Source organism: Mirounga leonina, unplaced genomic scaffold, assembly GCF_011800145.1.
Source record: "Mirounga leonina isolate KUSES-001 unplaced genomic scaffold, KU_Mleo_1.0 Mir_125, whole genome shotgun sequence".
Lineage (NCBI taxonomy): Eukaryota > Metazoa > Chordata > Mammalia > Carnivora > Phocidae > Mirounga > Mirounga leonina.
This window is the reverse complement of record NW_023270305.1, coordinates 63,081,765-63,096,673: the sequence shown is the minus strand read 5'-3', so window position 1 is coordinate 63,096,673 and position 14,909 is coordinate 63,081,765. Positions and strand designations below refer to the sequence as shown.

General features: G+C 37.5%; 1 protein-coding gene across 1 annotated transcript in view; it reads right to left on the bottom strand.

The window, feature by feature from the left end:
* The window catches only part of FSHR (follicle stimulating hormone receptor), a 165,903-nt gene extending 157,240 nt beyond the window's left edge, over positions 1–8,663 (bottom strand). The window contains exon 1 of the mRNA XM_035001598.1: positions 8,428–8,663. Coding sequence (XP_034857489.1) covers positions 8,428–8,579 — 152 coding nt within the window. The 5' untranslated portion in view covers positions 8,580–8,663. The remainder of the gene's footprint in view (positions 1–8,427) is intronic.
* Positions 8,664–14,909: the final 6,246 nt, after the last annotated feature.

Genomic DNA, 14,909 nt, shown 5'->3' with positions numbered 1-14,909 from the left:
ATGATGGAAGGCACAGAAATCAGTTTAGAAACTGTTGCTGTGAGATAGTAAGGAACACACAAGTAGAGGCAAGCCTGTCTTCCAGGGATGTGATCCATCACCTGAACCAAAATTTAGTAAACTTTATCAGAAGGGACAGAACATTTTAAACTGGAGCACTCCTGAAAAATCTGGTGTTCCAGGCTGTGGCCCTTTCTTAAGAGGGGCCTTTCTTTTTCATGCCCTTCTTCTTCTGGGAGGACTGTGGATGAAATGTTCCGTGGTCTCCCATCAGCCCTCATCTATTGAGTTACAGTCATTGCTGGAGATGGGATCTCCCACAAATCTTTGTTTAAAACCCCTTTGCAAATTGAAAATAACAAGAGAGAGGGGTATCTGTGTGAGGTTTTCCATGCTGTATTTCAAAACAAAACTGTCTACTGAGCCTAAAGGAACCCTCCTCAACTCCTACCCCCGCCCCCCAAAATCCCACAACTGAAATCACAGGAGTTGAGGAATTACATACCTGCTGGACTCTGAGACCTAGAAAAAGCTTATTGGCTTTGGGAAGATTGGTGCCTGAAGATGTTTGTCACATCGAAGCATTTTAGAATTGAATGAAACTTTGGCATTATTTTACTTCAAGTTTCCAATGTACTGATGAATTTTCTTTCTGATGCCCTCTATTAATTGATCTCTCTGTGTCACTTAAACTTAGCTGAGCTTTTTGGGTTCCTATTTTTTAGAGGTTTTCATCAAGCTTGGCATTAGGGGGATACAGAAATTGGCTCATACTATTTTCCACTATTTCTAACATAGCATTCTGTGAAAGCTCAGTGTTAGCTCTTGCCGAAAAGGTCTGGGAGAAGTGATGAAAGAGTGGACTCAAGCTACTCCTAAGGCTAAAAATATCATTGAGTTCAAGGCTATGGCCAGGGTTTGGTTACTTTATTCTTCTTTTTTTTTTTTTTTTGCACATCACTTGAAGTTTTTTAGATCAGTTGGCATATCCTGTAGGAAAGAACAAGGTAATGACATGTTCAGGTCGAAGACACAACACATGCTCTGAGATATTTCAGGGGAAGTCAGATTAAGAACAAACATTCAGATCTCATTATAATCAGATCCTAAGCAATTAAAAATAATTACTCTCTTTCCTAGCTGACCTTGTGGGATATATAAGCTAGAGTCTAGTCTAAACAAAGCTAAATTGGAGAGTCTAAATCTAACAGCTTAAAAAAAAGTATAGTCCAATCAACCATAGTGACTAGATAACCCAATAATGGCTGTGGGGAGGGATAATCAAAAGTTAAATGAATTTCCCATTTATTGCCAACATGTCTTGCTTCGGAAGCTTAGGCTTCTTCGGTAGAGGACTTGGGTGAGGAAGGACAGCTCTCACCTTTAGGGTAAACAAGGGATTTTATTATCACCAAGCTAGTGGAATTTTGCTGTCTCAAACCCCTACTCTTCAATTGCTGATAATGACTGTAAATTATAGCTCTCAGCCAATTCTCAGGGTAGAGTTCATCTTGTATTTTAAAGGATTCTTTCCCTGCAATATAATTTCGACTTTTTCCCTTTCAAGGTACTGCATTATATAGCTCTCCCTTTAGTCATTTTTCTGATTCCTCCACAGGGAATATAAACCTCCCTTACCCCCAGCCCAATTAAATTCCAAATGTTGGACATACATATACCGTTTCTCACTAAAGTAGGCGTAAGATTTTGTTTTGAGAGAAAGGATTATGTATTCATTAGCATGAAAACTGTGCTGTTTGTTTCTGTCAAAGAAATATATAAACAAGACAGTAGGAGTCTGTGGATATGGGCACCAGGGGTAATCTTCACAGTGGGATGTTTGGTTTGATATCCAGATAAAACTACAGTAATCAAAGCACATCTGGGGAACACAGGAAACCTCACATTCAGGGTTTGGAATCTGACCTTAATTGGCAAAAATTATATTTCTTTGAACATTTCTGCCTGGCTTAAAGTGATTTTGTTTAGGCAATGTCATTTATCTTTTCAATATTCTTGTTAGGTATAGAGAGGCAAGTATTATTACTTATGTCAGGAGAATTGAGTGACGTGTTTAGAATTCAGAATGTTCAACTTTTTAACTTAGGAGATTTGATCTTTGTATTTTTCTGAATAATTTAATTGATTCTAGAATGATATACAGGCATTTTCTTAAAACAAACACAAAAAAAAGGGCAAGGAAAATAAGAAAACTGTCAAATCCTATAGTAGTTCACCGCAGGGAGGGCAATAATCATCTTTTATAAGAATCTTTTCCTTAGTACTGAGGAATGGAGCAAATAAACAGATGTAATTCCCCCTGATTTATTGTATCATTTGTTCTACATGTAATTGAGGGCCCAGAACATACATTGCATCGAACCAGGCACAATAAAGAATACAAAAGAAATTTTCACTACAGTGGAGGAAATAGGACACACATGGAAAAATAAGGACAAAGTAAGAAATTAAGTGTGAAATGAACTGTACTAGCATTCAGATTAAATAAAGATGAAGTGATCAGGGAAGACTTCATCAAGGAGGCAACCTTGGAGCAAGATGATGATAAGTAGGTAGGATTTCAAGAGGCAAGAAAGAAGAAACTGAGGATAGTATAAACAGGAGGCAGAACATGAAGACACAGGGAGGCAGAAATAAACAAACTGAGCTTAAGAGTGAGTCTTCCTCAGCCTTGCAGAGTGGACGGCTCCTGTTGGAGGGCAGGGATAGGCAGTCAGAAAAATGAGCCACTGAGTGGGATTTTTGAATGGGGGATCATAACTTGGTGGCAATGGTATTTTATGGAGAAAAATTCAATGACAGTGTGCAGGCTGGTTTGGAGAAGAGAGAGATCAATTGATTGAAAGGAGATAAAGTAGGACATAATTATGCAATCCTGGCTTTAGATATTCAGGGCCCAAACTGATGACGGCAATAAAGAAAGAATTACTGATGGGGTACCTCGGTGGCTCAGTCGTTTGAGCTTCTGATTCTTGATTTCTGCTCAGGTCATGATCTCAGGGTTGTGAGATCAAGCCCCCTGTTGGGCCCCACACTCAGCGGGGAGTCTGCTTGAGATTCTCTCCTTCTCCCTCTGCCCCTTTCCCTACTTGCATGTGCACACTCTCTTTCTCAAATAAATAAAATCTTTAAAAAAAAGAATTACTGGTAGTAGCAATATGAAGGGAGTATATAAAACTGATTGGATATGGGGAATTAAGAAAGTGAGCCATCGATACTCAACAAATCCAGAAGACAGGGGTTTTTACTAGTCTTGTAATCCATTGTTTTATCTTTCCTTTCTTCACCTCAGTATAAGTAACACCTAGTTTCCACGTGGCTATAGTTTTCGCAACCATCTTCTTTATGAGAAACACTACATTCTTAAACAGCAGCTTCTCAGGCATAAAGCCCTGAAAACCCAGCCCAAGATTTGCCTGCAGCTGATACTGAGCACTGAATTGGGAGTCAGGAGGTCCAGGTTGCAGTTCAGACTTGACAAAGGATTCATTCTGGTGGCTGGTGTTGGATAGACCAGCCTTTGGAGTAGCCTTTCTTAGAGTGTGTTCTGCAGAATATTAATCCCAGAATATGCTTTCAGAGGAAAAAAATGCACAATTAAACTTGTTTACAAACATCTAAAGCTCCATTTCCCTTTTGAAGATCACAGAACTTAATTGGCACAGTAAAAGTCTTCCCTTTTGGCCCACAGTGCTGATAAATCCCTCAGAACTAAGGACAGACTAAAGTAGCTCCTAGCTAAACAATAATCTGTGATTCTGGAATAAGGTGAGTGATCTAAACCAAAGCATCAAAATAAGGAATAAAAGGCAAAGGGAGAAATTAAAACAAAAAAATATATAATTAGATAATTAAAAGTAAGGGCGGGTCATTTGAGATTGCAATGAGATACAGGAACTTGATATGAACAGAGGGGTCAACACATGCCTATAATAAAATCTCAGTGCAGATCTCCCTGAGTCAACAGGGACCACCAGTGGACCCTTTTCTCCTCTTAGTATTGTGGTCATCTGACCCTGCTGAAGAGAAAGATAGCTGTACCTGTGTGGTCACTTAGAGCTAAAATTTAAGATTTTGAATGGGTGTTCACATTCTCCTTAGAAATTGTAACTCCAGGAAGAATAAAGCAAGATCAAAGTGTCCTTTCTAGATTCACTGTCTCCAATTGAAACTGAGTTTCTAGGATAAGTCAGAAATCAAAACTCCTCTGTGGTCAGAATGAAACTTCCCTGAGTTCTTGGCAAATATTGAAAGCCTAAAAGAACACATTTTCTTACTCAGAAAATAAGTGCACAGAGAGTAAGTGCTCCAGCCACGGGAGGAGGAGATTATTCTCAAGTAAGTAGGAGATTATAAACTATCTCAGAGTTACAAAGATCTCTATATCAATTGTTGAAAGCATTCTCATACCTCTTGATCCATTTGGTCATCATGAATGCCCTCTGTGGTGTTTTTTTCCTAGTGTTTGACAGATGACCACAGCAACGACAAGCATTACCACCACCACCTGAGAGGCATGGCTCTAGGTGTTAAATAATCATTGTCCCATACAGTCCTTACAGCAACTCTTTGAGAAAGGCTAACATTACAGTTTCCATTATACAGCCAAGAGCCCATGTGGTAGAGCAATCATAGCCTGGGTTCGGACTTTAGTCTCTTGGATTCTAAAGACTATACCATCTCTGACTTGTCAAAAACAGTAAAAGCCCGCCTGTGAATATTGCCTTAGGATTCCCTCCGTTCCTGCCCCAGCTCACCTAGTTCAGTACTTTCTCCGTGGTGCCATGTTGTTTCAGGCTGCCTCAACCCCACTTAAACCAGTAAGATTTAGCTGCTTTTAACTATAGTCTAAATCAGAAGTGGGTCAAGAGATAGCCTGTGGGTCAAAGGGGGCCTACCTTCTGTTTTTCTGTGGCTCATGAGCTAAGACTATTTTTCACTTTTTACATGATAAAAAAAAAAAGTCAAAAGAATATTTTGTGACATGCATCATGATATGAAATTCAAATTTCAGTGGTGAAAATAGTTTTTTGTTGGAACGCAGCCATGTTCATTCATTTCCGTTTTGTCCATGGCAGCTTTCATACAACTGTGACAGTTGAGTACTTGCAGTAGAGACTTATGGCCCATAAAGCCTAAAGTATTTATTACTGGCTCTTAACTGAAAAACTGCTGACCTCTGGGCAAATTCTAAGGGACATCTTTGTTTGAAGAGGAACAGATGAAAGGAGTCAGAGGCTTTCATTAAACACAGCATAGAAAAGAGGTAGGAACCCAGGCTCAAGTTTGGATTCCAGGTGTGCCATCTAGGAGCCACAGGGCTGACAGCGTCCAAGCTGCTGAACTTTTGGGCTCCTTGGTTTGTCTCATGTGAAAAACAGAGCAACAATACCAAACTTGCAGTTCTGTTGTGAAATTTTCATAAAGTATTTTGTGTAAAGCTTTAGGCAAATGGTAGGGGCCCTTCAGTAAATGGAATGTACCTGCCTGTTGATGGTGCTTTCCTGTTGCTTTGGTGTTAATATTAACATGGGCGGATGGTTGGGAATTAGAAATCTCTCGTGATAGCTGACATATATATAAAATGAAAGTGCTGCAAGGTAGATGGAATGATAGGATAAATTGTACATGGTAAGATGTAGCAGTTGTTTACCCCTGGGTGAATCTGACTAACAATGAAGCTGTGATGTGTTGACGGGTTAAGCAGTTGTACTCCCTGAAGCCTGGCTATTCTGTCCACCTCCATCTGATGTGATCATCATTAAAGTCAACACCCAAATGCAGAAGACTGCAAGGTGAATTAGAAATATGTAGTTGAATAAGCCATTTCATCTTTCCTCTGCCAGTGTTCCAGATAAACCCAATCCAATTCTTTTAAAAAACAAAAATAAAAATAATTGTTCTTGCATTCTAACTCAACATCTGAGTTCTAGTTCACTTGGCATTTTATCTGCTCTTCGATGATGAACAAACTAACCTCAAAAATATCCTCAAATAATTTTTTTACACCGAATGACTAAAGCAACATTTATCTTCTTTTCCTCTATATACCTTGCCCAGAAGATTGCAAAGTTGAACTCTGGAATAGCCCAACTCACACCCTATTAATGAGTGTGCAGAGAAAAGAATCTTCTCAAGATTAGATAAACTCTCAAGCAACTGTACTCACTCCTGGGTGGTTTTTGGGGAGGGGGGATGCCAATAACAGGCAAATATTTTCTTTCCCCTTCTTAGTTTTATGCAACTTTGTCCTCTAGTATATACACCTAAGGAAGGGGTTCACCCAGAGCTAGGCTTTGTCAAGAGTGACAAACACACGCTCTCCTACAATCTCTTTCTCAGTTGCAAAGTGCTCTTGGGCAGAGACATGTTTTAGTCATTTATATCTTAGTATGAATTATTTTTAAAAAATCATACTCCTGCTCCTCCCACACTATGCACACAGACTTCCTGAAGTTTGAGGTTTGGGAATGGATTTTCTTTTTTTTTCCTCCCTTCTTCCCTTCTTTTCTTTCCTTCTTCATGTTTTTTATGCAGAATGAAAAAAAAAATCTCTCTTCTGGTAAAGAGATGTCAGAAAGTCGATGGCCTAGTGCAGAAGGGAGTTTAGGATGGATGAGTATCACCCTAAAATTAAACCTTGTTAGGGGTTGTCTGCTCTAGCAGTTGGTTGGCACTGCTTGGCTCATCCAGAAACATTGGAAGAAGTAGAGAGGTAGAAATGGCTATGTTTGTGAGGGAGCTATATCTTATAGTGTTAAAAATAATCCAACCAACTGGTTGTATTAAATAATACAACCAACTGGTTGTATTAAAACCACTTTAGAACTCAGGAACCTGAGGTTCAGAAGGGGTTAAGCAATCATTCAAAGTTGCTTAGGAGCAAGTGACTTCTTAGAGGAGCTCAGGTGCATTGACCTTCTCCTGTGTTTGTGATGACCTAATAAACCAGACTGTGCATAGGCACGTTCTTCCCCATAGTCAGGAATAGTTGTGTTATTGGAAGCAGTGTAGCCAAAACACAAAGCTGACTAGTTATTTTCTCTGCCACTGCAGCCGCCTCTGGATAGGAACTGAGGACTTGAGATATCCAGGGGAAAAGTAGCAAGCATAACTAACCAAGCGTGTGACCATTTGTCTCTGAGTGACCATCTGAAAGGCAACACCATGTTTGAGTGTAGTTTTGGTAATTGTGAACTGAAAAGTTGGCCATACTCTGAAGTCAAATAAGAGTCGTCCTTAGCTTTATGGGACCAAGAGTGAAACAGGCTTCCAAAATAGTGGCTTCTCTTTAAAATCCTTGGAATAAATACATGGACTATATCTACAACTTCTGAGCCTAACAACTTGCTCATACTGAGGGGAAGTAGAAATTGGACAGTCAGAATAGGGTTTGGTGGAAAGAACAGTAGACTATGATTTCTCGTTTTGGCTGTGCCTTGACTCACTGTAAGAGATCAGACAAATCTCTTGACTCTCTGGACCCCAGATTCCTCATTTGTAAAATGAAGAGATAGAGTGAAATGATGTCTAAAGATCTTGTCCAACTCTCAGAGTCTATCAACTTCTTATTAAAATAGTTCAGTGAAATTCTGAAGTTGTGACTCACATTTTCCCAGCTGTAGGAAAGATGATGCTATATTTTTCCTGCTCACTCTGCCTCCCCTTTTCTTTCTTCCATTCTTCACACCCCTTCCCCTCTCCTCCAACTCCCTGTTTCCCCAGGAAGCAGAACCTCAGTTCAGGAATTATTTGCTGGTGCCTCCAAAGTGACAGTGACTCGTGCCTTCTTGAAATTCAGCATCTTTAGGAGACACGTTGTACATGCCACTTAAATCACAACTGTCTTTCTGCCTCTAGTTCCAGGTCTTCAAAGTTTCTAGTTTTTCAGGGCGCCTGGGTGGCACAGTTAAGTGGCTGCCTTTGGCCCAGGTCATGCAGGGTCCTGGGATTGAGCCCCACGTTGGGCTCCCTGCTGAGCAGGGAGCCTGCTTCTCCCTCTCCCTCTCCCTGCCGCTCCCCTTGCTTGTACTCTCTCTCTCTCTAATAAAAAATAAAAAATCTTAAAAAAAAAGTTTCTAGTTTTTCTTAGTTTTACTTTTCCAGTTCCACCAAAGACAGTATGGAACCCAAGAGCAAATGTGTTGAAAAGACTCAAACATCTTCTTTTTGCCTTTGCATTGAGCTTTCCACATTGCCCTTTTCTGGCAGCTGCTGAGACAAACTCTTAAGATCCTGGGAGAGCTGCAAGCAGGGATGTTAGACTGGGGGAGTCTGTTTTACTCAAGCCTTTGGTCAGGGCAGAAATAGTTCAGCCCGACAGTTATCAGCCTAATGTGAAAATAGTAATAGCATACAACACACAAATCCAGTGCCTCCGTTGTTCCCGCTGCTTCTGATACTCACAGTTCAACGGCATTCCTGGGGAGGTCGGAGGGAATCTCTGTCACCTTGCTCTCTTGGCAGAGGAAAACCCTGTGAGAGCAGTGACAGATCCGATGATGACATCCTGAGCCTAAGCTCAGGAATGCCAGCAAGGTGACCAGGAGCAAGGCCATACTTATTCATCCATCCACCTGCTTTCTTCCTGCATCTGCAGAGAAGAATCTCCACAGATTTCAGAAGCTCCACACAGCGCCCTTATGAGAAGAGATCTGCCAGGGTCATGTGACCCAGCAGGGGATTTTTTTTTTTTTTTTTTTTTTTTGGTCGCTTCCAGACAAATAGCAAAATTCTTGCATGTCAGTAGTGATTTCCGGGGCAAGATAAGCTACTCTCTTATCCTTCTCTATTGGATTTCTTCCACCCTGACCCAAGGAAGACAGGAAATAGAACCTTGATGCATGTCTGGAATAGTTTACATTAATTATACCTTAGAAGTGTCCCTGCTGATCACTTCTCTCTTCAAGAAAGTGCTATGATTGACTTCCTCCAAAAGGACATGACCTACAGTGTGAAACATCAATAAGAGTGTCACTCGGTGAGGGGTGGAGACTCGTTTCCAGTCCTGGCATCAACATTTTCCTCCAGCCCACTTGGTATAAAACCAGAACTTCTGGATTGTAGTCATGAGTCCTCTTTCTTGCTGTAATTAATAACCAAAAATGATGTTGCTTAGAAGACAGATGGGTGGGCTAGTGAGTTCTAGGCAGATTTCCCCAGGGAGAAGGCACCTCTGAGAGGGTGTCCACAGAGATAATTGACTTACCTGAGTGATTTGAGGCACTGGCTGTGTTTTCACTGTGGATTTAGTGGACACTCTACCCTCTGTTGTGGATCCTTTCTGGCTTCTATCATTTTCAGGCTCAGAAGATTGCATTTGCCTTTGGGACACTGGCACGAATGAATTTATTCAATCTATGCTTTTAAGTTAATTTTAAATGGCCCCTTTAGGTGACTGTCCTGGTAGTTTGATTTGGCATTCTCAATCTTCTTGATGGTGCGGGATCTGGAAACATTTGGTAACACTTTCAGGAAAGTGGCCTTTTATTTCCAACTCCAGAATCTATGAAGATTAAAAGGCAGAATATTTTCCTAAGATACTGCCTCCAATTTATTACTTGCTAAAATTAGTTTCAACACTATCTTTAAATAATTAGTTGCATAAAATTGAGTTAGGTGAAATTACTAAATGTATGTACTTTTCCCTCTCCTCCCTCCTTCCCCCTACCTCACCAAAGAATAAAGACTTACAATGAAAGGATTAAATTATCTTTAAGGGAAAACAGACGGAAGAGACTCTTAGGGTGAAACTATTCCCTAGCTTCCTCTGGGAGCTATTGATTCATTCTAATTCCAGTACTAGAAGATCAGGGCAGTATTTATATGGGCTCTCTATGGTTCCAGTTTTGGCTAACATGAATAGTTAAATTATTTCACTCAACAGTTGATCCACAGAATAATAATCTTTCAGATATGGAAGGGATTTAATGAAATCAGCCAACTAATGCTTGCAAGTTGACTCTCAAATATTCACAGTAATTTAAAGGGATTTACCTACCTATGCTTGACTAACTCCAGTGATTAAAAAAAAAAACCCCAAAACTCATTACCAGTTGAAACTCCCACCCATACCTCTGCCCACAAATCCCCACTTAGAGTTGTAGAACTCCAATTGTTAAATTAGACCTTCTATAACGAGCACAAATCTTTTTAAAATTGAGATTTTGATTTTAAAACTACATCATATTCACAACTTACAGCACATAAATAAAATAAATGTAACTTATTAAGCAAAATAAATAGTTGTGGCCTGAAGAAATGGGACATAACCAATGCCACTGCATCTACTTAGTTGCTCCTTCCAATTTCCTCTGGTGTTCCTATGCCTAGAAGTGACCACTAATGTGATTTTTGTGCTTTAAAATTTTTAAAAATTTTATCACTAAACTGTGCATCTCCAAACAATACATTGCATGATTTTGCTTGTTTTCTGATTTTATACAAAACTTATCATTCTTTAAGTAGTCTTTTGTTACTTGCTATTTTACACTAACTTTGTATTTTTTTATTTTCCTTTTTTAATTTATTTTTTAAAATTTAAACTCAGTTAATTAACATATAATGTATTATTAGTTTCAGAGGTAGAGTTCAGTGATTCATCAGTCTTATACCCAGTGCTCATTATATCACGTGCCCTCCTTAATGTCCATCACCGGTTACCCCATTCCTCCCCCAACCCCTTCTCCTTTGGCAACCCTCGTTTGTTTCCTATGATTAAGAATCTCTTACAGTTTGTCTCCTCTGATTTCGTCTTGTTTCATTTTTCCCTCCTTTCCCTATGATCCTCTGTTTTGTTCTAACTTGGCATTTTTAGGAACCACCCATTTATTTTATAGGTAGCTGTAGTTAATTTTCATTACTATATAATATTCCATTGTATAAATATGCTATAACTTATGTCTTCATTCTCATGTGATCTATCTTTATCCTGAGATCAGGAAAATATTCTGCTTTTTTTTTTTCCTAAAAATTTTATAGTTTTGCCCTGCACATTTAAGCCTTTAATCTGTTTGACAGTGGTAATTACGTGTAGTGTGAATCAGGAACTCAATTTCATTGTTATCCAGTGACTTAGAATTTTTATCCACATGAGTGAACAATTGTCTCAGAACCATTTATTGAATAGACCCTTTCCCCCCTCATCTGCAAAAATATTTTTCTCTTATCTCAGTAACTATTTTGCATGGGTTTTTGTTTAAGCTCTTTTATCATCCAGTGTCCTTTTTATCTGCCACCAGAGCTGTACTTAATTACTTGAAACTTAAGTCTTGATAAGTCTTGATATATGATATATTATAAGAAAATACCTTTCTCTTATTTTTTATAGTAGTATCTTGCCTATTTTGGACCTTGGTTATTCCATATGAATTTTAGAATCAGCTTTTAAACTTGAAAAAACTTTGATAGAGTTTTGTTTGGAATTACATTGATTGTATAGATTAATTTTGAGAAAAAAAAAGTTACCTTGAAGATACTATGTCTTCCTATTCCTAATTGTGGTATATCATCATCTTTCTAGGGCCTTCATTAATGTCTCTCAATAAAGTTTGATACTTTCTCTATAAAGGTCTTAATATCTTAAATTTATTTCTAGATAACATTTACATTTTTTTGCTATTGTAAATATCAATATTTAAAATAACACTTTATGTTGGTTATCACATGGTAAAAATGCAATTGATTTTAGGATATTTACCTTATAAAATTTATCTTATACATAATTGCCTTACTGCATTTCTATATAGAATATCATTCATATCTAAACAATCACATGTATGTAATATGTATATTATGTATGTAATATGTACATATGAGTCTGTTTCTTCTTAAGTCCTTCCTTCCTTCCTCCCTGTTTTTCTTTCTCTCTCTCCTTCCCTCCCATTTCTTCTCCCTCCTTCCTTCTCTGTTCCTTTTCCTCTCCATCTCTCTTTTTTTTCTTTCCTTCTTTTTCTTTTCTGGTTAGGATACCGAGGGCAATGATGATTAGAAGTTTATGGTGAGCATTATTGTCATGTTCCTGCTTTTAAAGAAAATATTTTCTTATTTTTCACTACTCAGATAATTTTTGTTATAGACTTTTGGTGCATACCAGGATAGATATCATGTTAAAGATCTTAGAAAAGTTTTCTAAGAGTTTCTTTCTTAGTATTAATGGAGATCAGTATTGTTGAATGCCTTTCTCTCCATTTGTTTCCCCTCCCAATGTATTAATTTGTTGACATGATAATTTTATACTTAAACTACTCATATTCTTAGGAATAACAAACTTGGTTATGATTAATTGTCATTTTATACACTGATTTGATTACCCAGTGTTTCATTTAGGATTTTGGCATCTATGCTTATAAGTAATCCATAATTTAGTAATGAGTAATTTTTAGTGAGAAATGTTATTTCTAACTTATGTTGTCCCTATGTGGTTTGCTATCAAGGATGTATTTGTCTCATAGACTGAGTTGCAAAATGATCTGTTATTTTGTTCTTAGGAAAAAACTGTTACAGATTGGAATAATCTATTCCTTCAATGTATAGCTTTACCTGTTTGTAAGACCATCTAAGCCTGGTTTTATATTGTGTGTGTGTGTGTGTGTGTATTAAATATATGAATTCAATTTTTAAAAATTGTTATTGGACTATTTGGGCTTCCTATTTTTCTTAAACTTTTTGTTATAATTTTTTTAAAGAAATTTGCTATTTAATTTGTTTTAAAATTTATTGTCATAAAGATTTTTAGGATTTTCTCTGAAATATTTTTAAAACAATTTTATTTCTGTCCATTTAATTTTATTGAAGTACAATTGACACATAATGTTACATTAGTTTCAGGTACAACATGATTCAACAACTGTTATTCTATGCTCACCATAGCTGTAGCTACCATCTTTTACCATACAATGCTATTATAATACCATTGACTATATTCCCTTTTTTTTACCTTTCATCCTTCATAATTATACATTCTATAACTAGAAGCCTGTACCTCCCACTTACCTTCACCCATTTTTGCCATTCTCCCACCCCCTCGCCTCTGTTAGCCATCAGCTTGTTCTCTTTATTTGTGGGTCTGTTAACATTTTTTGTTTGTTCATTTGTTTTTTTTAGATTCCACACATGAGTGAACTCAGAGGGTATTTGTCTTTCTCTGACTTATTTCACTTAGTATAATACCCTCTAGATCCATCCATGTTGTCACAAATGGCAGGATCTCATTCTTTTTTATGGCTGATTAATCTCGATTACACATATATACCACATTTCTTTATCATCTATTGATGGACATTTGGATGGCTTCCATATATTAGCTATTGTAAATAATGCTAAAATAAACAGGGTACATATGTCTTTTTTTTTAAGATTTTATTTATTTATTTGACGGAGAGAGAGAGAGCACACAAGCAGGGGGAGCAGTAAAGGGAGAGGGAGAAGCAGGCTCCCCGCTGAGCAGGGAGCCCCATGTGGGGCTTGATCCCAGGACCCTGGGATCATGATCTGAGCTGAAGGCAGACTCTTAACCATCTGTGCCACCCAGGCACCCCTATCTTTTTTTAATTAGTGCTTTTGATTTCTTTGGAAAAATGCCTGGTAATAGAAATATAGGATGGTATATTATTTCTATTTTAATTTTTTGAGGAATCTCCATACTGTTTTCCACAGTGATTGAACCAATTTACATTCCTACCAACACTGCAAGAGAGTTCGTTTCTCTCCACATCTTTGCCAACATTTGTTAGCTCTTGTCTTTTGATACTAGCCATTCTGACAGGTATAAGGTGATAGCTCTTGATGGTTTTGATTTGCATAATTATTAGTGATGCTGAGCATCTTTTCATGTATTTGTTGTATGTCTTCTTTAGAAAAAGGTGTATTCAGTTCCTTGCCCATTTTGCAATTGGATTGTTTCTTTGGTGTTGAGTTTTATTAAGTTTTTAAAAATATATTTCGGATATTATCCTCTTACTGAATATACCACTTACAACTATATTCTCCCATTCAGTACAGTGCCATTTCATTTTTTAATGGCTTTCTTTGCTGCACAAAAGCTTTTTATTTTGACATAGTCATAATATTTTATTTTTGCCTTTGTTTCCCTTGTCTGAGTGGACTTAACTAGAAAAATGTTGCTAAGGCTAATGTCAAACACATTACTGCCTATGTTTTCATCTAGGAGTTTTATGATTTCAGGTCTCATACTTAGGTTTTTAATATGTTTTGAGTTTATTTTTGTGTATCATATTAGAAAGTAGTTCAGCTTCATTCTTTTGCATGTAGGTCTCCAGTTCTCCCAACACCACTTATTGAAGAGACTGTCTTTTCCCCCATTATATATTTTTTCCTCCTTTATCATAGATTAATTGACCATGTAAGTGTGAGTTTACTTCTGGGCTCGCTATTCCGTTCCATGGTTTTATGTGTCTATTGTGTGCCAGGATCATACTGTTTTGATTATTATAGCTTTGTAGTATACTTGAAACCTGGAATTGTGGTACCTCCAACTTTGTTCTTCTTTTTCAAGATTGTTGGCTATTTGGAGTCTTTTATGGGGTTCCATTCAAATTTTAAGATTATTTATTCTAGTTTTGTGAAAAATACTATTGGTATTTTGATAGGGACTGCATTGAATCCATAGATTGCTTTGGGTAGTGTGGACATTTTAACAACATTAATTTTTCTAATTCATGATAATGGTATGTCTTTTCATTTGTGCCATCATCAGTTTCTTTCATTAGTGTTTTACTTTTCATTGTACAGGTCTTTCACCTCTTTATTCTTTTTGGTGCAACTGTGAATGGAATTGTTTTCTTCTTTTTCTGCTACTTCATTAGTAGTGTATAGAAACACAACAGATTTCTATGTATTAATTTTGTGTCCTCCAAATTTACTGAATT